Consider the following 23,320-nt stretch of genomic DNA (forward strand, 5'->3'; position numbering starts at 1 on the left):
AGGGAATGCTGGTTTCACCCTCACTCTTCTCAGGATTCATTTTGTTTGCAGCAAATGACTCCCAGGCCAGACTGCTCTTGGCTTCCTCCCTGACATCAGGGTCAGTGGTGTGTAAGGACCAAAGAACCAGTCAGCAAGCCTGGATGGCAGGCCCCTCTGATATTCAAATTTTGCAGAGACCAGCATAATTTAACTGACCCAAACAGTGCCAAAATGTGAAGGCAGGGTGGAAAAAATGAAAATATGAATTAGGCTTTTGAGATATCAAATTCCATAGAGTCTCACAGGATCACTGCTTTGAATTTTTAAAAGAAAACCTAGCTGGTGTGTGTAAATTCATTTAAGGCCCACAATTTAAGCCCATGCAGTGGAGATAATCAGCCTTGTTTTCTGAACGGGAAAACTGAGACACTGTTTTAGAACTTGCCCAGGGCACCAGATTGTAAGGGTGAAGCCTAGTTGTCTTGCTTTACAGACATTGCTCTTTATCACGATCCTTTAACAAGCACAGCGGCAGGGCTTCATGCTTGCAAGGAAACCTTCACTAGCATGTCAGGACTAGAGGCTTGGCAGCTTAGCTAACCGGTGTTGGAGTGGTGAGTTGATGAAATCCCACTTAATCTAACTCTTCCCAGTTTTACTGATGGGCCCATGAATGGCGGTCTCAGGGTCACAGAGCTCAGTAGTGTCAACTATACCATCAATAATAGCGACATAAAAAAAAAAAAAAAAAATCACTCCACCAGGCCAAGGAAGTTCCTGGAGGGAAGCTGGGTGCTGTCACTGGGAGAAGGCGGACCAGGAGAATGAACATTCACCGCAGACTGGGGGTAATTCACCCAAGGCCACACAGGCAACAAAATGGCAGAATCAACCCCGAACTCAAATCCATCTTATGTCGAAACTCAAGGTTAAAAATACATCCCTTGTTTATACCAAATCCTGAATGACCAAATCTTCTCTTCTATTCAGCCAAGCACATGGTCGGCTGGTTCTTTAGAAAATAAATTACTGGGTACCCTTCTTTAAAAAGTAATTAATTTGCTTTTCTGGTCTTAGCATGTGGCTTGTGGGATCTTATTTCCCCAACCAGGTATGAAACCCTGGACCCCTGGCATTGGAAGCACAGAGTTCTAACCACTAGACTTCCAGGGAATTCCCCTGAGTACACGTTTATGACTTTTTCCCTGTGGGTTCATGATGGAATGAGTGGTCGTTGTTATTGTTGAGTCCCTTAGTCCTGTCGGAGGACTCTGTGACCCCATGGTCAGAGGAGCCCGACAGGGAAAATCCATGGGATTTTCCACAAAAGAATATTGGAGTGGGTTGTCATTTCCTTCTCCAGGAAGGAGTGGTAGATTATATTAATGGTTCTGTCTCTTCACTCTACCCTAAGGAGACACTCTTTGTACTGGGAATTTCTCTTCTTTTACCAAAAAGGTGAGTACATTTTTCTTCTTGTTGATTCTGAGTTTGGTCATGTAACTTGCACTGGTCAGTGCGCTGGTAGAAGAGACTTGAAAAAGCACTTGACATTTCTACTTGCCCTTTTTGGTTCCTGCCATCCCATGAGCAGGGCATCCCTAGGCTACCTTGCTGTCCCAGAAGGAAGCTGGAAGCCACAGAAAGCAGAGCCGCTGCAGTCCTTAGGTCAGCAGACTTCCCAGCCAACTTGCACACAAAGGTTCTCCCCAGTGTTCATCCCTTGATCCATCCTCCATCCCTCCAACCCTCTCCCTTCCTTCAATAACTGTTTACTGGGCCTCCGGGTTGGGTCTGGCACTCTTGTAGGGTCTGGCTGCTGCTGCTGCTGCTGCTAAGTCTCGTCAGTCATGTCCGACTCTGTGCAACCCCACAGATGGCAGCCCACCAGGCTCCTCTGTCCCTGGGATTCTCCAGGCAAGAACACTGGAGTGGGTTGCCATCGCCTTCTCTAGTCTCTGGCAGCCCTCCTGTTTTACCCTCCTTGCTGCTGGGATCCAAGGCCACTCCTCCCTTTTTAAAATTTAATTTTTTTTACATTGCCCAGTTACTACCCCTTGTGGTTGCTTTATAGAATATTTATTGCAGTTATAAATCTATTAACTTTTCCTCGGTAAACTATTTAAACACAGCTGATAAATTTAAAATTTTTTGAATCAAATTTCCTTAAACATTTATCCACTGAGTCAAATTGCCCTGTTTCACTATGAGTCTAACATAACTTCTGAATGTTTCAACCACCTTAACAACACAAAAGTTTTTACTGTACCAATACTTAAACTTATTTGTAAAAATCAGAACTATTGATTGGACCAATGTGTTAGCTTACAGAAGATACATTTTGTAGTTCTCCAGGACTGCAAGATCAGATACAAGATAGAAAGATTATCTCCTTCCAAGGAACATGGAAATCACAGCCTCTGGGTCAATGATTGATGGATTCTTAGTGGGAACATTGAATCCTTCCAGGTGACTCACATAGCAGCAGGTATTTGCCGGTTGGGATGCCCTCCGACCAGGTTCAACGGCTAAGTCAACAGGACTCACAAGTAAGTTCTTGCAATCTCCATCAACAGGACTCACAAGTAAGTTCTTGCAATCTCCATGTCCATTGAATTTTGAGTACATGATGTTTTGCCTCAGTTTACAATTAACTTGATTATGCCTCATTAGCATTCATTATAATCAGCAGGACCATAGCGCAGCTTAATCCATCAACCATTCTGCAAGGACATCTGGCTAATTCATTAACTCACAGCACCAATTATGAACACTCCTTCTACCTGGTTATTTTGGAGGCTGCTGGTCTTGACCTGCCCTTCCTGGTTTTGGTATAGTTCTTACTCTTTCTGGAAATCTTTGACTTATAGTAAAGTTATCTGTTCTTTTCAACTTACATAGATACACTGTTTCCCAAACAGATATACTGAACTTCAAGTAAGAAACAAGAGTCCCATATATGCCAAACTTACCTACTTACTAAAATGCTGTTTCTATACTTTCTTTGAGTTATAACTAGCTTTGCCATTACATATAATATTAACTTTTCCTTTTTGATCGCTAAGGACTCATGGCTTTTCACAGACTCAACTTGTTCTTGTAAATCAGCAACTGTAGACCTAGTTACTCTTTGTTGTATCTAAGTTGTTACAACCTGACCTGGGGACCCTCTTTCCTCTTCACCTGATTCCTTTGTCCTTTCAGCAATAGCTCAGCACTTTTGGCAGCAGCCCGGTTTTCTGGCAATAGTAAGATGTCTCAGGCCATGGCAATTTCTTTTTGCTCCCAGACGTGAACTTGGGTTCTCTGAAGGAGCCCTGGCTACTGCTAACGAAAAACGCTATTAAGATCACTCCGTGTGTGCTGAGGTACATGACGTGTGTGCTGGTGATGAGACGGCACCCTATGGCCGCTGAAAAGAACGAACGAGAAAAGACGTTGCTTCCTAAGGTCATAATTATGTTCTCAAATTGCTCAAATCATTTGAATATTACAACATCTTTTTTATATACAATTTTAAATGGATTCTTCCCTACAACGTGTCTATTCAGATTTTTAACACTTCACTCAGACTGTGATTACCTCAATCTCTGATTTTTAGCACTGTGCCTCCAGGTCCATTATTTTGTGGCCCCTCTTACGTATCGTTTATCAAAATTTGCATTCAAGAAAACATAAAATTATGTATACAAATTATTCTGGCTTCATGTAAATGCATGTTTGCCATATAGCTATTAGATATAATTATAAAACTATTGACACAAATGTATTCAATTATGTTAATTTATTATTGCATAATGAAATGTCATTTCATGTAATACATTTCTGGCACAAATTCACTCCTGTGCCTGTCTTGAGAGTCTGAAGAAGCCACCAGACGGCAAGCTGGGAGGCTCACGCCCTCTAGGAACTGTCGCTGAAGCAGGATGCTATTATTTAGACAATTTAGAGCAATTTATATTTACTTCTATTAATGTGCCTTCACTAATTGAAGGCATTCTGGGACAGTACGCAAATGGAGAGTATGAAGATGTTTGCTGACTGAATACGTGCCAATCACTCAGCAGGGCCATGGGTGGACTCATCTCTCCATTTGCAAATCTGGTCCCGTAGAAAGGGACTGTCTCTTGGTCATTTCTGCATGACTGTGGCCAGTAATGATAGGGGCTTAGTGATTCTTCTTTGAACAGAGAAGAAGGAAAATACCATGAGAATAACAGAGAAAATCATAGCTGTCCAAATCATTAATTCAGGAATATCATTCACAATCCACTATTTTTTTAAAAATTTGACTTTATTAATATTCTGAGGCAACTGGGTTTGAGACAAATTTTAAATTGCTTCATTTCCAAAATTCATTTTGGTCACAACATCCAGGAGTAACCCGTCGGTTAATCAATAACATTTAAATACTGTTGTTAGAAAGGCAACCCAGCACAAAACCAATACTGTCAGCAATCAGAACAACTCTAATTTCCTGACGGAAATCGATTCACAGCAAAATAGTGGTTATTGCAAATATTTATCCGTCTGAAAGGGAACACTCATCCGTGCAGCTTTTTGAGCAGTTCATTTGCAAATCAAAGACCGTGATGAGTTCCACTCAGCCATCTATCTTGAGACTTGGAAGCACTGTGGGAGGCGGTGGGTGTGTAGCAATAACCCTAGGATTGCCTTGAAGTGGCCCTTTTGGGGATGGGTGGGTAGTGTGGACATATCCCACATGCGATGTGGGGAAAGTACTGGGCATGGAGACCAGGTCTACACCTGGGTTGTCACTGACCTGCTGTATGAGGTCAGAAAGCCACCTAACCTCTCTGCACACTTTTCTCTTCTTGAAAAGAAGGATATTCTTATTTGTCCAATTTAGCCCTCCTATTGTTGTGAAAAGGAAGAGGTGGGGGGAGGGATACCTCTTAAGTTATATTTAATGGACTGGGTAAATTTGGGGTCTTATAATCTTGAGTCTCTATTTCCCAAGAACAGTGTTAAGGAGCAAGACAAGGTTTCCAATAAATCCAAGCATCATCCTCCAGCTCAATGCTCTGTGCTGCTGTTCAGTCGCCGTGTCGCAGCCAATTCTTCGCGACCCCATGGACTGCGGCACGCCAGGGAACTGTCCCTCACCATCTCCCAGAGTTGTGGGATGTTCGTGGGAGTTTTACTAACTATAAAACAAGTGCCAATGAGAACAAATGTGTTCACTGAGTAACACTGCAGTAGGAGCTGGAAACAAAGATAAAAAAATCTGCGTGGCTTCTGTGCTCAAGAAGTTCATAGTCTAGATGCGTTGGGAGGGGGCTGTGTAAACAGATAAATGCAGTGGGCTTGGGATGGTGCAGGCCCGAAGTGTGAGCAGGAGTGTGGGAACAGTCATGAGCTGAAAGAGAATTCCTTAAACTGAGCCGCAAAAGAGGGGAAGTTATTTCAGGAAAAGGCTTACAACAGGCAAAGATTAGTATTTCAGAAGAACCAGAAAAACAAATCAGTATTTCCCAAATTTTTCACTTCAAATTCACTTTCACATTTATCTCTGTTACCACATAAAACCATTTTAAGTCGACTAATTTTAGAAAATGTAAACAAGTTGGATTTAAAAAGAAAACTTTACACGATTACTACCAAAAATTACATTATTTGCTATAAACAGAAGCAAACCTTTAAAATAAAAGCAACAGGAACTCATTAATTTAATAAATCACTGTCAGGCTGTTCCTAGTTTTGGTGGTCAAAGGGGTGACCAGGATGAAATCAGGATAAATTAATGTCAGACAGTTAATAAATCCTATGGAGAAAACAGAGTGACTTAGGAAGGTTCCTTTGGATGGGGTGGCCCGGCAGGGCCCGCTACAGTATGTCATTTGAGCAGATATCTGAAGAAAGTGGTAGACCAAAAAGGAAAAGGAGGTCATTACAACTCAAGCAGATGCTGTGGCTTGCAGAAAGAAGGCTGCGAGCCAGATTCACGGAGAGGGGTAAGTGATGGGGTGGCGGGCTCACAGCCAGCCGACACTTTCTGCAAGATAGTCTAGAGCGTGGAGAGGCAGGCGCTCGGTCGAGGGGGTTCCAGCTGCTGAATTCTATCTATAAGACTAAATCTAAGCTGAAGCTCCAATCCTTTGGCCACCTGATGCGAAGAACTGACTCATTGGAAAAGACCCTGATGCTGGGAAAGACTGAAGGCAGGAGAAGAAGGGGACAAGAGAGGATGAGATGGTTTGGATGGCATCGCCGACTCGATGGACAGGAGTTTGCGTAAACTCCGGGAGTTGGTGATGGACAGGGAGGTCTGACGCGCTGCAGTGCAGAGTCGGACACGACTGAGCGACTGAACTGAACTGATTCCTAGCGGAAAGCATCTGCAAACAGTGCAACCTTGGAAAGAGAGTGAGCGAGGCCGGCTGTGACCGCCCCGACTGACAATTTAGTAAATAAATGAAAGCCAAGAAAAGTCAAGTCGCTGAGAACTGGGACAAGAAGCGGAAACTCTCCTTCTTCGTCCAGCCCGGTGCGGTTCAAGGATGGGGCTGGCAGGCAGACGCCGGCTCCGGGCAGAGCAGGGTAGACTCGCGCTTCTGCAGTCCTCACTCCCGGCCTCCCGTGAGCCCCTTTCCGGGAGAGGCTCAAAACGCGGAGACGGCAAATCCGCGGAACCGGATGGCTAAGCCGGGATATGGAGTCGGCGCACGCGCAGTGGCCCGACCGAGCCCGGCCGCTCTCGCCGCTGGGGGGGAGGGTCATCCGAGCCTGACGTCCGCGACGCCGACGTCAGCGCCCCGGGAAGAGGAGGGCGAAGACTCCATCCGCCATGTTGGATGCCGCAGATTCGCCATAACCGCGCCGGCTCTTTTCTTAAAAAAATAAAAATAAAAAGCGAAGCATCAGTGGGGCGCCCCGCCTTCTCGGTCGGCGCGGGAGGGGGCCCGGAAGAGCCCGACGCTTTTTTTTCCCTCCGCGGCAGGGGCGTTGCCATGGAGACGCGGGCGGCAGGTGAGCCGGGCTGGGGGTTGGGGTGGGGATGGGGTGGGGGTGGGGCGCAGAGCGGCGCGCGGGAAGCCGTTGCGAGCTCGGAGTCGGGAAGGAGCGCGCGGGCCGCTGGGCGGCGGAGGGATCTACGGCCCCGGGCGGAGAGCGGACGTAGCGGCGTCCTTCGACGGCACGTTCGGTCGCTGGCAGTATCCCGCCGCCTCGGGTTTTTATTGAGAAAAAAAGTAACGAGGATGCTAGCGGAAGAACGAGCGAGGGAAGGCAGTGCGCGCGCGCGTGCGCGGAGCCGTTTCCAGGGCAACGGGTGGTGCTGGGGCGCGCGCCAGCGACCGAGCGCAGGCGTGCCGGCGGGCGGGATGTTCGAATCCCCGCGCCGCCGACTCTTTGGCCGCTCTGCCTCCTTCTTGCCTGCCCTCAGTTTCCTCCTCCGTGAATTGGGTAGCTCCTTCAGACCCACGTTCCTTAGGCAGGGTGTGTTGAAGGGACAAGGTTCCACCGAGCTGCTGAAGGAAACTTTCTTTGTGTCTTGAAGAGGGAACCATAAACGCCAGAGATTATTAGCATTCTGGCTGCCGGTAACCCTGTAACATCCTGTGATAAACTGTAATTTATCCTCTACCTGCCGTCTAGCCCTGCGGGCCCCTTGGTCCTCACCCGTTAAAGTTAAGCTGAAATGCCACCTCCTCCAGGCAGCCGTCCGTCTCTGGCTTCCGGGCGGGGGGAGGCAGCCTTTCTGCCCTTGGACGCAAGAGCAGGATGGATCTTCTGAACACCTGGCCCGAGCCCCTTGACGCTGAGCTTGGGGCTCCTTCCTGCGTGATTAACAAGAAGCGTCTGCACTGGGGCACTGACCTCGCGCTTCCTGCCTCTCTGTTTCTACCAACAGTTCTAATTTGTATGTCTTTTACTGACGAGGAACAAAAGTTCAGAGAGGTCAACTTCATACAGTTTGGAAATGGCAGAACTGAGGCTTTAAAAATCAACTTCCTCCAGCTTGGGATGAAATCCAGACTTCGGGGTGCCTGCCCGGCTTGTACTTCTGGCTCCTGGAACCTCAAGTGCCTGGCCTCCAGTGGGTGCTGTAGGGTACCTTTATCGAAGGGAAGAGTGAATATCTGGCTGCACTGACCACCTCCTGCCCCTTCCAGACTGGTTCCCTAGCAGAGCCCAGTGACTTGAGGAATAATTGATATAAGTTTGGTGTCATATGGTGACTCGGACTGGAAAGAATCTGCCTACAGTGCGGGAGACCCGGGTTCGATTCCTGAGTCGGGAAGATCCCCTGGAGAAGGGAATGGCAACCCACTCCAGTATTCTTGCCTGGAAAATCCCATGGATGGAGGAGCCTGGTGGGCTACAGTCCATGGGGTCCCTAATAGTTGGACATGACTAAGCAATTAACACCGAGTGTCATAGGGCATACCATCAACAATGGCCCCTCCAACATCAACTGCTGAGTCTATAACCATTTTGAAGCAGTTATACTGAGTGTCCCCCATACTGAGGGTTGCAGAAGGCATTTGAGCTTATGTATGGTATTTGGTGCCCAGACGCCAGGGGCACGTTTCATGGATTCTTCAGTTGAAGCATCTCTATATGCCAGGCAGGGATGAGTAAAGAGCCCTTGGACCCTTGGTTCTGCCCTCATACTATTGTGTCAGATTCCGACAAGGAGAGCCAGTACAGTAAAGTGTGTGTGTGTGTGTGTGTGTGTGTGTGTGTGTGTGTGTGTGATGATGAAGCAGACCCAGATCCCCAGGAGCTGTGAACTATGCCTGGCATGCTTTCTGACAATAATGATGTTACCGAATCCAAAACCCGTACTGCTTGCCACACGATGGGTCAATAAATCGAGAGATGAATCACTGGGGCAAGGAACAGTGAGTTTATTTGGAAAGCCAGCAGCTGGAGAAGATGATGGACCAGTGTCCCAAAGCACAGTTGTACCTGAGTTAGAATTCAGGCTTCTTTTATAATAAAAGGGGAGAGGGGGAGTGGTTGGTTGGTACAAACTTCTTGGTGTCTGAATCCTTAGTTCTTGTACCTGTGCTCCTAGGTCTGGTTACAATGTTCCTATAAACCTCCAAGACAAACATTATTCTCTGTTCTGCAAGTTTTTATCTGTATGAATGGAAAAGTGTTGTACTTTAAAGGTCAGAGCCTTGAGAAGGGGCCATTCTGTATATTTCAGGCTGTAGGCAAGGGTTTCTTGACTGGTAGCAAAAACAATAGAATACAAAGGTTAAAGTGGAAGAAACAGATCAGATGTGGAGTCAGACTTGATCTTCCCTACTGAACTGTCTTTGTTTGGTGCTTCCCTTCTCCCAAGTATAGATACATGGCATGCACTACCCACTTCTCTTCTGGAGTTTACCTAACAGTTTCTAAAAACAATCCTGGACATTGTTGTAGTTGCCTTGACTTTTCAGCTATAAGTGACACAGATCATGTTTTAGAATATATTGCTGTTAACTTGCCATCTCTAATTCCTGAAGAGAGTCTCCTGTTTCGCTTGGTTGTTGGATTACGGCAGCAGAGTCAGTACAATAAGTGATAAGGTGGAGTCGTGTTTGGCCTCTAAGGTGCAGCTTCTAGGTGGTGAGCCTGCCGTGATGGTCACCACCTTGAACTGGAGATCTGCCTGCTACCACACTGCTCCCTTCTCAGTCCATTTACCTTGTAGAACAATGATTCCTGTGTTACCTTACAATTTACCCAACAACTTGTCAAAGACAGCTATCCTTCAGTAGAATTAAGTGTCTGCCTAAGGCAAGGGCAGTCAGGAATTAGATATATTAAAAAGACTCTCCCGTAATTGCATTTCCTTTTATAGACAGTTTCATGCAGGCTGCTTCTGCAAACCTCCCCTGCGAGAGGAGCCGGTTTAATTATGTAGAAGGGATTTAGCCTGGAGTTAAGTTTTCTTTTTGTTCTCAACTGTTTATCCTGTTAAACTTTCACTGTCTTTGCAGTTTCTCAAGGGCAGGTGTCAACTTTAAGGGCAGGAACAGCCTGGAGGGTGGAATGAACACGTGCTCTGGGGCCTGGGATCTGCTCTCACCAGATTCCTGCAGGAGATGCCCTGGGCCGGTGCCCTGGAGGCTGGTGGTCCTGCTCCTCATCCCTTTCACCCAGACCCAGTCTGTCTGCCCTGCAGCCTAATGCTTTGTCACCTGCTTGCTTCTTGAAAACATTTGTGATTGGAAAAGTGTGACAGATGTTGACTGATTTTTTTTTAAAGAAAAAAAAATCTGAGAGTGAAGCAAATAGTCATATTAAAAACTTATTACAGGTTTGAAGTTACAGTCTTTTTTTTTTTTTAAGTAGAGTCACCTTAAAAAAATTTATTTTCCTTTGTTTGACTGTGTTGGGTCTTAGTTGTGGCATGCGCGATTTTCAACCTTCCCTGTGGCACGTGGGCTCTTAGTTGTGACATGTGAGATCTAGTTCCCTGACCAGAGCTCCGACCTGGGCCTCTGCTGGGAGCACAGCTTATAAGCAGATTATAGCGGCTTCCCCAATAGCTCAGTTGGTAAAGAATCCACCTGCAATGCAGGAGACCCCGGTTTGATTCCTGGGTTGGCAAGATCTGCTGGAGAAGGGATAGGCTACTCACTCCAGTATTCTTGGGCTTCCATTGTGGCTCAGCTGGTAAAGAATCCACCTGTAGTGCGTGAGACCTGGGTTCGAGCCCTGGGATGGGAAGATCCCCTGGAGAAGGGGAAGGCTACCCACTCCAGTATCCTGACCTGGAGAATTCCGTGGACTGGGTCACAAAGAGTTGGACACGACTGAGCGACTTTCACAAGCAGATCATGCTTGGCATATTAATAGAAAAAAAAAATGGGGTTACAGACTTTTCTGCTTCTAAATCATGTAACAAATGGAGCTGCGAATTGCTTAACTCTGGAATCCAGCACCTTTGTGCCCCCGCTGGGTCAGGACCAAGGCAGGATGGAACGGTGGGCACCAGCTTCAGAGGCAGCTGCTGGCCTTGTTGGAGTGTAGGGGGTTGAGGGGGCCAGATCAGTTATGGCATCTGGAGCCAAGGAAAAGGGGGTTTTGGGAGTAGCATTCTGGAAAATGGGGGTCTTGGATGTCCTGGCAACTTGGAAGGGTTGGTAAGTCAGCCCCAGGACTCCCTGTAGGGCCCTGGCTGGCTTCCTTATTTCTGTTGAATGTTTTCTTCCCATCTCTGCCAGCAGGACTCTTCTTCAGGGGCCACCACCACTGCCTTGCCCTGTAGGGTCCACCCTCCCTCCCTCTCTCCTTCCCTCCCTTCTTTCTTCTAAGCGGCTTCCCTGGTTCACCCAGATGTTTGTGTGAAACTTTGTGCGGGGAAGCGAGAATGCAGAGTCAGATGTGACTCACTGACTCCTCTTGAGGGTCTCATGCGGTCCCAGGAGTGGAAAACGGATCCTTTGGGAGATGGTGCCAGACGTCATGATGGAACTAAGCCCCGAGAATTGAGGGTTTGAGGGGTGGGGTGCAGCTCCCCCTAGCCCAGCCACTTAGGCAACCTTGGTCCTTTTGTTGAAAAAATATGTGGGTACATTTCTGAGCCCTTAGGTCTATTCCATTGATCTGTTTATCCTCCATCCGCATCGCACTGTCTGAATTACTGTAGTTTTCTAGTCATTTTTGAGCTTATAAAGAATAAACAGGAGGGCGTTCTTTGGAGGGGCAGAAATGCAGGCAGGAGCGAGACCCGGTAACAGGCACTGTCGTGGTGCAGCGGTGGCCGTGGAATGGGGGTTGGGGCAGGTTTAGAGATGTGAGGCAGAGGAAAGCCCCGTGGGACTAGGCGGATCGGGCTTTATCTTAGAGACCAGCTAGTCTTCGTCTGTGTTTGTTTTTAGGGGAAAGAGCAGTGATGAACCGAACTGGCACGGGGACACGAAACTTCGCAGGCTCCGTACACACGGCCAGGGTCCATCATTTCCAGGAGGGCCACACGGCCACACTTCCCCTCACTGGGCAGGAGTCAGGCTTGCACACACGGCTAGGGTCCATCATTTCCAGGAGGGCCACACGGCCACACTTCCCCTCACTCGGCAGGAGTCAGGCTCGCACACACGGCTAGGGCCCATCATTTCCAGGAGGGCCACACGGCCACACTTCCCGTCACTGGACAGGAGTCAGAGGACCAGTGAAGTTGCGGGTTTGGGGGTCTGGGTTGGCCTGCGGCTGGCCCACCCTGAGCCGCCCCTTCTCCTCCAGCCCTGGATCTTGGGTGTTTCTCTAGGAAGCAGGAGCTGAGCCTTGGTTAACGATCTTCTCAGGGATTCTAAGGTGAACATTCTGGAAATGTTCTAGTCCTTCTGACAAAGGAAATGCAGCATTTCTGTTTACAAATAAATATGTTTGTTAGCCTCATTGATCTCTTTAGGCTTTTTTTTTTTTCTCTTTAAGCTTTTAACTGTGAATTAAGTGATATTGATGGTTTTGGAGTTTATAATCTTTTAGAGGAGACAGAGGTTAAACAAACACACCACCAAATACATGATTACAAATTGGGGAAATTGCTTCAAAGTGGAGGGTGGTGGGGGAGTGGGCAAGAGAAAGTAACGGAGACCTAATTTGTATTGAAGGGGGTTTCAGAAAAGTCTCTCTGAGAAACTGAAGTTAAAGCTAAACCTAGGTTCTGGATTTTTTTTTTTTTTTTTAAAGTTTGGTGATCAGAAAGCAGCCCTCTCCACTTTGCAGAATTTCTTTTATGATTAAAAATTTTTTTTATATTGGACTGTTGATTTACAATATTGTGTTAGTTTTAGGTATACAGCAAAGTGATTTAGTTGTACATGTCTATTCTCTTTTAACTTCTTTTTCCACTTAGGTTATTACAAAATACTGAGCAGAGTTCCCTGTGCTATACAGTAGGTCCTTGTTTGGTTATCTGTTTTAAACATAGGGTGTGTACATGTCAATCCCAAACTCCCAATTTATTCCCTTTTCCCTTTAGTAACCATAAGGCGGTTCTCTAGGTGTATAAGTCTGTTTTGTAAATAAGTTCATGTGTATTCCACCCCCCCACCCCGCCCCCGCCTCGCCTGCATCACTATCATATGATATTTGTCTTTTTCTGTCTGACTTACCTCACTTAGTGTGATCATCTTCAGAATTTCAGGCAGCTCAGAACTAGCTCACGGCCGGAGTTCTCCTTTGCCCTCTGTCGCCGCCTAGGGGTCATGTGTGGGAAAGGCCCTGCTGCAGGAGCTCAGGAGACACCTTTGTCTATCCAGGTGGCAGCTGCCAATGCAGATGTCAGGCACGACTGAGGGACTGGGGTGCTGGGCCTACAGGGGAGGAGACCCAGGGGCCACTGGGTAGCCTGATCAGATGCAGTGGGAGGGACTGGTCTTGCCAGGGTCACCCCGAGGCCGCACTAGCTGGAGCTGGATCAGGGAGAAGGACGGGCTGCCTGAACTTCAAAAGTTCCCTGCCTCGTAAACAGAGTGGTTGTAGTTGTTCAGTCGCTCAGTAGTGTCCGACTCTTTGTGACCCCATGGACTGTAGCACGCCAGGCTTCCCGATCCTTCACCAACTCCTGGAGTTTACTCAAACTCATGTCTATTGAGTTGGTGATGCCATCCAACCATCTCATCCTCTGTTGTCCCCTTCTCCTCCTGCCCTCAATCTTTCCCAGCATCAGGGTCTTTTCCAATGAGTCAGTTCTTCCCATCAGGTGGCCACAGTATTGGAGCTTCAGCTTCGGCATCAGTCCTTCCAATGAACATTCAGGGTTGATTTCCTTTAGGATAGACTGGTTGGATCTTCTTGCTGTCCAAGGGACTCTTAAAAGAGTCTTCTCCATCACCACAGTTTGAAGGCATCAGTTCTTTGGTGCTCAGCTTTCTTTATTGTCCAGCTCTCACATCCGTACATGACTACTGGAAAAACCATGGCTTTGACTAGATGGACCTTTGTTTGCAAAGTAATGTCTCTGCTTTTTAATATGCTTTTTGGTCATTGCTTTTCTTCTGAGGAGCAAGTGTCTTTTAATTTCATGGCTGCAGTCACCATATGCAGTGATTTTGGAGCCCAAGAAAATAAAGCCTGTCGCTGTTTCCATTGTGTCCCCATCTTTTTGCCATGAAGTGATGGGACAGGAGACAGTGAGGTAGCTGCTCAACTAATAAGGGGAGTGTAGGGCACTGGCGGGAAGACTGGACTCTATCTCTTCTAAAGCAGGAGTCTATGAATTTGGGCCACAAACAAAACCACAGTCACTTTAAATTGTTTTCATGAACAAAATAGAATTATTTACTTATGATTCTGGAGTTTGTATCTTACTCATTTTAAAATGTGCTTAGCATACATAGTATGTGGTACATCTTAGGCATTCATTAAATGTTGAATTGTGTGACTAAGTTGAAAATTTCTTTTTTCCCCAGTATAAAACTGAATGACCCAGGGATGTGGAGAGTACACCTGATGCTTACTTCCTGTGTTAGTTACCAGGAAGAAGGAACCAGATGATTCTGGTGGCCTGGAGCTGGGTGGCTGGTGGGGTTTGGAAAATTCATTTCCTTGTGGCTCTTGCTTAAATTTAAAGGTCTGCTCTGGAATTTGAACAGACTTTAGACACATCTGAGTATTAGAGGGCAGTTCTTTCTTCTGGAATTAATTGTTGAGTTCAAAATGCTTTTTAACTGAGATCAATCACAGGCTTTCATGATAAGTAGAGCAGGTATTTCAGATTCGCCATTGAATTTGTGTGTTTCCCACAGTTCCTGTCGGGCTGTTATTTTATCTCCTTTGATTATGACCTCAGGAGCCCAGAGCAGACAGCCAGCTTCTAGATGATAATAAATGAAATGTCCCCGTCCTCAGCCTCTTTGTTTTTTTTTCACTGGAGGCTGGTTGCTTTACAATGTTGCTGGTTTCTGCTGTGCAGCAGTGTGACTCAGGCGTAAGCGTACATGCCCATGCCGCCGCTCCAGGCCACCCCAGAGCGCCGGTCCAGCTCCCTGTGCTCTGCAGCAGCTCCTGCCTGCCGGCGGTTCCACTCCTGCTGGGGTCTGTGTCAGTGCTCCTTAGTCAGTTCATCCCGCCTCTCCTTCCCCTGCCACGTCCGTAACTGCCTGTTTCTCAACAGCGTGGACAGGAGTTCTGGTCGACATGGTCTAAGCTTCCTAATTCCTTGTCTCCATTTTCCTAAGTCTGTGGGTCCCCAAAGATTTTGGGGTGCTGGAGGCCCTCTCCCGTCCCACTGGCTGCCAGGGAGTGGGCGCTGCAAACCACATTTGTCTAATCTGCAGTGAAAAAGCTGCCGGTGTCCTGGAGAGAACGTGAGACTAGATTTGTGTTCTAGTCCAGACTGTCACGTGCTTGTAAGTGGAAAATACACACCAGATTGTGAATATTTAGTACAGCAACCACAATAAAAAAAGAATGTTGAACTCTCTCATCCGTTTCTAATCTCATGGATTACAAGGGAAAGAATAATATTTGGATATACTGGGGTAACAAAGCATAGTATTAGAATTAATTTTCCTTGTTTCATTTTAATGCGGCTGCTTGAAAAATTTGAAATCACACCAGTGGTCCTGTTTCTGTGGACGGCGCCGGCCTGGCCGGGGGCGTTGGGCCTCTTGAGCCCTGGTAGTCTAAATGGCAGCCCTTGCAGAGCCGCACGTGAGTGTGTTTCTGCACGAGAGGCAGTGTCCGTGGGCAAGCGCTCACACCGGCCATCTGCACGTTGGGGAACGGTGTGTGTGTGCTGAGCCACGCCCCCTAGCGGGTGGCTGTGTGTGCAAGCCCGTCTCCTCTGCCCGTCCCAGTCCTGGGCACCTGTGTCGCGTGGAGCAGCCCTGTGCCCGGTATTGCCTCCGCGCGATTGACCCCTGCCCCCACCGTCCTCGTGAGGTCAGCAGGGCGGCTGCAGTGGTCTCCGTGGGTTTCCAGCCACGGACGTGTGGGTTCGTCAAGGGAGAGGCCCCTCCAGACACGCAGAAGTAGCCACGGTGGGGTCTGAGCCCGAAGCCTCCATCCCGAGGCCCAGTGCTGAAGCCAGCGCCAGGCGGCCCATCACCTTCCAAAGTTAAGACTGATGGTGCCCCTCCCACCACACACAAAGGAACCCAAATAAACTAAAACAACGAAACCCCCAGACCAGAAACTCAGAGGCCTGGTGGCGGTGGCCATGGGCATTGCTAAAACGGGAGAGCACTTTGCACATCTTGTTTATCCCGTGGAAATGACCCCGGCGATGTGGTGGTCAGCCTGGGAGTTCTGGGGCCACCTCGGTGACTTGCGTAAGGGAAGTGGTGATGTCAGGGGTCCCCGTGGGGGCTCCCACCTCCTTGGAGCCTCCCCCACATCTGCTGGGGCGGGCATAGCGCTGCCACTTAGAGAACTGGGTGATGGGGATGTGGTTCCTGTTTACATCAAATTATTTATGGTGCTTTCCCACGGAAAGGGCCCCAGGGCTGCTCTTCAGCTCTGATTATGGTAAATATGAGTAGACTCTATTGCCCAGGGCCCTCACTTTGAGAGTGCTTAAAAATAACTTTAAAAAAAATTATGCCAAGTTTCAACGTGGAAGAAATGCGTATGCATAAAATTATAATGCCACTGTTTGGCCCAGGCTTAATTATAGCTGATACTGAGCATTTCTCATTTTATTTCGTTAATCCAGTTTCAACAAAGGAACACCCAGGGGCTTTCTCCTTTGCATCTAATAGAAATGTTAACTTTGTGGGGCTATGGAAGTTGGCGTGCTCATCAGCATTTCATGAGCTGAATGGTAATAATACCACAAATGAGGGCATGCATTTATTGGAACTTCCGCCCACTGAGTCTCAGAGCTGGGGGCTGGGTATCTTGGAAGTGGAGGTGGCAGGCGGGAGGGCAGGTGCCTTTTGGGCCCCTCCGGGCGTGGGAGCAGCGGGCGCTGGCTGGGGCTGCTGGCACACCCTGGGTTCCGTCCAGGCGGCTCTGTTCGTCTGTCTGTAAATTAGCCTCTGGGTGAGGCTCAGAGAGCAGGTTCCGTTCTAAGCCATTCGAAGGCCACTTCTCACTGGGGCCTCGAGAGGCTCACAGACTTAGGCAGACTCCTCCGCCACCATGGAGGCGGGGCGCAGGGGACCCAGGTCCTGACTCAGGTGGGCGCCCTTCCTGCTGCTTTGTTTGCAGCGGTGCCTCAGAAGGGGTCGGTCAGCGAGCGGGGAGCGCCCTGCCGATCCAGCAGACGCCCAGCAGGTGTGGGCGTGGAGGCCCAGGAGGCCGGGTCCGCGTGCCCGGGCGCAGGGCTGCGGGGCGGGTTCACGGCCGGATCTGGGCTTCTCAGCCCACTGTGTGCTCACCGCTGTTGGTGACCTCGGAGTCCCCTCGAAGTGGGGAGAGCCGCCCCTCCCTCACTGGATTAATGTGAAAATGAAGTGGGTGGCGGACCAAGGATGGCATCTGGTGGAGTTAAGACTCAGGGAATGTTCACTGTATTTTCATGAGGGTCGGCCTGCCCCGTCTTGGGAGTGGCTTCATCCCAGGAATGGGGGTGTAGTGCTCAGACTGGTCACCAGAGGGTGCTGCTGGCGCGTGTATGATGTGCACTCTGGCCTGAAGGCCCGGGTTTACTCTGTGTGCTGGTAACCTTTTTTTTGCCAAGGAAAGCTGGTCCGCTGTATGTGGTGGTTCTCTGTTCCCTGCTTCAGACCTGCTGCCAAGCTGTGTGGAGGCATGTTTATTAAATGTGTGTTCTGGTGGGTTGGTGGCCCTGCATCTGGCATTCTCATTTCCTGAAGGGAGTTGCTGTTGTAAATTGCATAAAATAAACACACAGAGAGTAAAGTTTCCTTTTTGGTGTAGCTCCTCTTAGTTGTGATTAATTGTTAGAAATATCTCTGTAGCCACAAAGCTGGGTATAGGGTGGGGCCTAAGGCTTCTTGTGTTCTTCACATGGTCCCACTGGTTCCGACCTGTGTTTCTACCTGATTTTTTTAAGTTCCTTATACGTGGACTGAGTAGTTTTGGAAACATATAGGCCTGAACTTGATCTGCCGGGGCAGGTTACAGCTGCTTCATCTGTAACATGGGAGAGTAATACCTTTGTGGCCAGCTCCTTAGGGCCGCTGTGTACAGCTGTGCAGGTTGCACACTGCACAAGAGCAGCATGTCTAAGGGCATCATCTCACGCCATGGATTCGTGTATTCATTATGACAGTTTTCTGCAAGTGGTAGTAAAGTATCTTGTTCTCACAAAGTCAGTATGTTATGACCACTTTCTGATAGGGGGAGCTAATGTCTTTAGGAAATGGCGCCCTTTTTCCTTTCTCACAGAGGTGCCTTGCAGGCTGGCAGCCACCCTGCTCGTCAGGGTGAGAGGTGACAGGGAATGTGGCCCTCAGGGAAGGTTTGCTGCTTCCCTTGAAAGCAGAGTTTGAAGTGCTGTCATGGAGGTGAGCCCAGAGGCAGGGCCCCTAGGCAAGTGTGTGTGTTGGGGGTGCCAAGTAGGGACACGGGGCCTTCCAGGGGAAGAGCAGGGGTTGTTGGGAGTCCAGCCTCCCAGGCTCTTAGCCCATGCTGCGTCTCCATCAGAACCTGGGAATGTCTCTGTGTTTCACTATTGAAAGACTCACATTTTAACATCTCTAACATCTGGAGGTGTCTTACAGTTGATGTGATAAGACTCCTGCATGCCTTAATTTATTTGGTAGCATTTTAATCTTCTTTTAGTCATATTGTAAAGTATCCATGCATCTGAAGATAGATGCTGTCTAAGATTTGAGGAAATAGGATAATGAAACCCATTTCACGGGAGTGTCGTGCAGATTAGACACGCCTGGCCTGAGCCTTGCGTGCTGCCAGCTCATGGTGGGGGTGTAGATTGATTTAAACTTCCGACTCTTCTCCTGCTTCCTCTTTGAATTCCTTTATTTTGGTTACAGCGAGTTCTCAGAAAGTGCGATGGTGATGATGATGTTATATTAAGCATATCCACAGCTCGTTAAAAGTTGTGCGAAACAGACTAAATGGAAGGAAAGTATTTTGATCAAGCCCGGGCCCCCTTTCCTGAAGATAAAGGGAAAGAGTATTTTCGATTGCAGTAAGCTGCACAGTGTGAGGGTTTACTCCCGCCTTGGGTGTAACAGCAGTCTGGCTGTGTGTTACTAAAGTGTTTCCACTCCTGTTGGGATGCTGCCAGCCTGTAAGAGTTTAATAACTTAAGGGCAAGTGAACAACAGGAAGACAAAACCTAACTCCAAAGGAATCTGCCATCCGACTTTTTTCATGAGGTCGGCAGTTTAATAGGATCTTAGCTTAGTCTGTTGAACTCTATTTAAAGTTGATCAATCCAAGTAAAAGACGGTTAAAAAGCAGAGGATGGCATACTAATCGAGGAGAGGAAGGAAGAGAGCTTTGTTTTTACACTATAGTTTTTAAATAGAGAAATCTCATAGTCTGGTAATGAGCATTCTGTCTCCTTATGGTCATCAATAAATATTTGGGCTATTTGTAGTCATCAGCTCACCTGACATTTATCGAGCACCTACTGTGTTCCTAGCGGCAGCCAGGCTGAGAGGAGGATGGCTAATGTTGGGTCTGGTGGGGCTCCGGCGGCAGGTGGTGTGGGGGGTGGTGTGGGGGGTCCTGGGGCCGATCCCCTTCTCCTCCCGGAGGTGGGCAGGGGCCTGGACTGAGCCCTGCTGCCCCCTGGGAGCTGCCTCACTCCAGCCCTGTGGGACGCAGAGACCTCTCAGATGTGGGGCCGCTGCTAATGCCGCTTCTGTTAGACAACATCCTTTGAGTTTATGCTCAGGGTCCCTGTCTGTGACACGCGATGTCCCCTCTCACTTCTCTGTGGGGAGCCCAGCACTGGGGGGTGGAGGGAGGGAAGAGGCCTCAGGGTGCTGGGAGCCCTGGGGGGACTTTGGGGACGTGTAAGTGGGGTGCCCCTGCCTCTTTCGCTCCCAGACTCACAGCAGAAGCTCCGTGCTCCAGCATGCTATCCTTCCCAGGGACTGGTCAGCTGTTGTCTCTACCCCGCACGCTTCTGTGTTATCCGACTGTTCGACAGCTTCGCCCTGTGGCTCCTGTAATAATTAGTAACAGTGATTTTAAACGGGGGCGCCGAGGGCCGGGAGACCTGGAACACCTGCATCCTGCTCTGCTCTTCCCATCCCGACAGGAGATGCCCTTACATAGGACAACAGCAAAATTCTCCTTGACCGTGGGCTGGGCTGGATGTGCTGGGAGCTGGCCGGAGCCCGAAACTTCAGCTCAAGGCTGGACTAACCTCCTTTGCTGGTTTCTTCGGGGGCCCGAGATGTGGGGAGGGGTTCCTCAGGAGCAAGCCAGCTCCAGCCGCCTGATTCCAAAGGGGCTGCCTGATTGCAAAGGCGGGGGCGGGGGGCCCAGCCAGCCCACTCCTGTGACCCATCAGCGCCCAGGGGCGCTCCCCAGGGTCCCAGCCACCTTCCCTGGACTGCAGGCCCGTCCAGGTCGTGGCCTTCCTCTGGGAGGAGTGGACAGAGGCACTCGCTCACTTGCCTCTGGTCCCCCAGGCAGGGTGAGCAAGTGGGGGTCAGAGGTCACAGGCAGGACCCAGCTCTTCCTGGCTGGGAGTGTTTGCAAATCAGGGTTCAGAAATGAGGACTTGTTGATGTGGTTATTTTAAGATTTTCCATTTTAACAGTACAGAGTAGCTGGTTACAAACTGGCAAAAAAAAATCACACAAATTGAGTGCTCAAGCTCCAGACTTCTGTGACTTTGCTTGTGCTGAACACGCCGTTTCCCCTCCCGAGTCCTTTTGATAAGGATGAGTGCACAGTAATTGAACCTAAAAATGCGGCCAAATTATAGCATCTTCATCAGAATTAGATGACAACATAATTATGCTTGTATTTCAGGGTATAAGACCTTTTTTTTCCCCTCTATGCGTCTACTATGAAAAAATGAGAAGAGCAGCTTTGTTGTTATTTGGGTAGATGAACAGTTCTTCACGTCTGGGGGCCGCAGCCCGACGTGCCCGTTCCCCGTGTTTCCGCGTCTTGTCTGCGCTGTGGTTTGAGCATGTCCCTGCAGGGTGCACAGCCTCCTTCCGAGTCAGAGGCCTGGGGCATGTTACAGACGCCATTCCAGCGGGGACACCGCGGATGGGGCAGCACTTATGACAGCAGAGACGAGCTCATCCACCTGCACGGCTCTGGGGACTGTGTGGTCCAGCCGGCTGTTGTGTAGCCGTGCTCCCATCAGTGCTGACCCGGGAGACCGAGTGGTTCCATCAGTGCTGACCCGGGAGGCCGTGTGGTCCCGCCGACTGTTGTGTAGCTGTGCTCCCATCAGTGCTGACCCTGTTGTGTAGCCGTGTTCTCATCAGTGTTGACCCTGTTGTGTCGCTGTCTTCCCATCAGTGCTGACCCCGGGAGGCCATGTGGTACATTGTAGAGCTTGGGGCTGCTGCTGCTGCTGCTGCTGCTAAGTTGCTTCAGTCGTGTCCGACTCTGTACGACCCCATAGATGGCAGCTCACCAGGCTCCTCCGTCCCTGGGATTCTCTAGGCAAGAACACTGGAGTGGGTTGCCATTTCCTTCTCCAATGCATGAAAGTGAAAAGTGAAAGTGGAGTCTCTCAGTCGTGTCTGACTCTTTGCGACCCCATGGACTGAAGCCTACCAGGCTCCTCCGTCGATGGATTTTCCAGGCAAGAGTGCTGGAGTGGGGTGCCATCGCCTTCTCTAGGTCAAGCTGGGTGCCCCCTGAGGCCAGCCTTTCTGAGCCCCAGGCCTGTACCTGTAGCTGAGAGCTCAGGGAGCACGCGAGGTCATGTTGTGGGCGGGTCCTGGAGCCAGTCTGGTGCCCTTGGGCGCCCGAGGGCCCTTCCCAGGTCCGCTTTCAAGATCCTTTCAGTGCCTCCTCCGGGAAGCCTTCCTAGCACTTTAGCCCAGGATCTCTGCCTTCCCTCTGCCCAGCGTGTCTGCTGTTTACAGCAGCGTCTTGGCTCAGATGTTCCTTGAACAGCTACCCCGGGCAGGCTGGAGGAGGCAGCCTTGGACAGGAGGCTGCCCTGCCTGAGCCACTCAGCGCTCATCACTTGTTGCCACAACCTGAATGCTGTGTGTACCCATCACCTCGCTTCTCAACCTTCCTGATTTTTAAACTCATGTAAACAGGAGATTCAAGAGACTCGGGTTCTGTCCCTGGGTCGGGAAGATCCCCTGGAGGAGGAAATGGCAACCCACTCCAGTATTCTTGCCTGGAGAATCCCACGGACAGAGGAGCCTGGTGGGCTGTAGTCCATGGGGATCGCAAACAGCTGGACATGTCTGAGAACGCACATATAGACTCATTGTAGGAAATCCAGAAGTGACTATAAGAAAAGAGTCCAGCAGGCAGGATCCTTTCTGCCTGGCCATCTGTTCTTCCGTCCATCACCCGTAAATCTGTCTCTCCCTTAGGAACAAAGTCACGCACCTGTCGAGCTGTGGTGCGTCCCACTCTGTAGAAGTGAATGTTCATCCTGAGCATTTTCTGTGTCGTCCAGGATTCTTCCCCCTTTGGTTCTCAGCGGCTTGTGGGACTGCTCTGGGGGACGTGTCCTGGCATGCCCGCTGTGGAGCACGCAGATGGTTTCTGGGACTTGTCATCCTGAATGACCTCTGTGTTGAGCATCTCTGCGCAGAGTCCTTGTTTGCATTTTGGACGATTATGAAGCCAGATATCAAGAAGTAGGACCACTGCTCAGAAGTCATGAGCGAGTGTCTTCGGGGCTCTTGGCCCCTTGGTTGGTGGCAGGCGTGTCTCTGTCAGCATTCAGGGCCCGGGTCCTGCAGAGGGGTGCCAGGCCAGCCTCCCGACGCCGCGGCTTCCCTGGCCTCAGCGCAGGTGTGGGCTGCCTCCCCACCTCTGTCTCCATTCCATGCTGCAGCCTCTCCTCTGTGACAGTCGTCCTGGGTCGGGTATCCTTGTCTCTGCCAGCATCCTGGGGACTCCAGACCCAGCACTGGACCCATGGTGGGCATTTGGGAAGTGTGCCGAATGACACAGATGGCCATGGCCAGGAGGCATCCCGGGCCGCCCAGGCCTTCGGGCTGTGGGGGATCCTGGGCAGTGGGTTAGTTAACAGGCGGTGCCATCGCTTGGTCACGTGCAGATGTACAAGTAGTCTTATCTGTGTGGTCTCCAGACAGTGCTTGGTGTGCCTGGGGACTAAGGGGCCCTCACAGGAGCCCTGTGGTCCCCCAAAGTGCTGCTGTTACCTGTCTTAGAATTCCCTTTTCTCCTGAAAGCATAGCAGGAATCAAGAGTAAGTCCAGGCTACTTGGGTAATAGTTGCAGTGAAAACTCTACGATGCGGTTGTTCTGGGCGGGTCTGTCTCCCCATTGGGCTGGTGGCTCATCTGTGGAGGAC

General features: G+C 49.5%; 1 protein-coding gene across 3 annotated transcripts in view; it reads left to right on the plus strand.

Moving 5' to 3' along the window:
- The first annotated feature begins 6,794 nt into the window (after positions 1-6,794).
- Positions 6,795-23,320, plus strand: part of ZFAT (zinc finger and AT-hook domain containing) — a 156,909-nt gene continuing 140,383 nt past the window's right edge. For all 3 annotated transcript variants that reach the window (XM_061438536.1, XM_061438538.1, XM_061438537.1), the window contains exon 1: positions 6,795-6,972. In XM_061438536.1, the coding sequence (XP_061294520.1) occupies positions 6,798-6,972 (175 nt within the window). In that variant the 5' untranslated portion in view covers positions 6,795-6,797. The remainder of the gene's footprint in view (positions 6,973-23,320) is intronic.

Source organism: Bos javanicus, chromosome 14, assembly GCF_032452875.1.
Source record: "Bos javanicus breed banteng chromosome 14, ARS-OSU_banteng_1.0, whole genome shotgun sequence".
Classification (NCBI taxonomy): domain Eukaryota; kingdom Metazoa; phylum Chordata; class Mammalia; order Artiodactyla; family Bovidae; genus Bos; species Bos javanicus.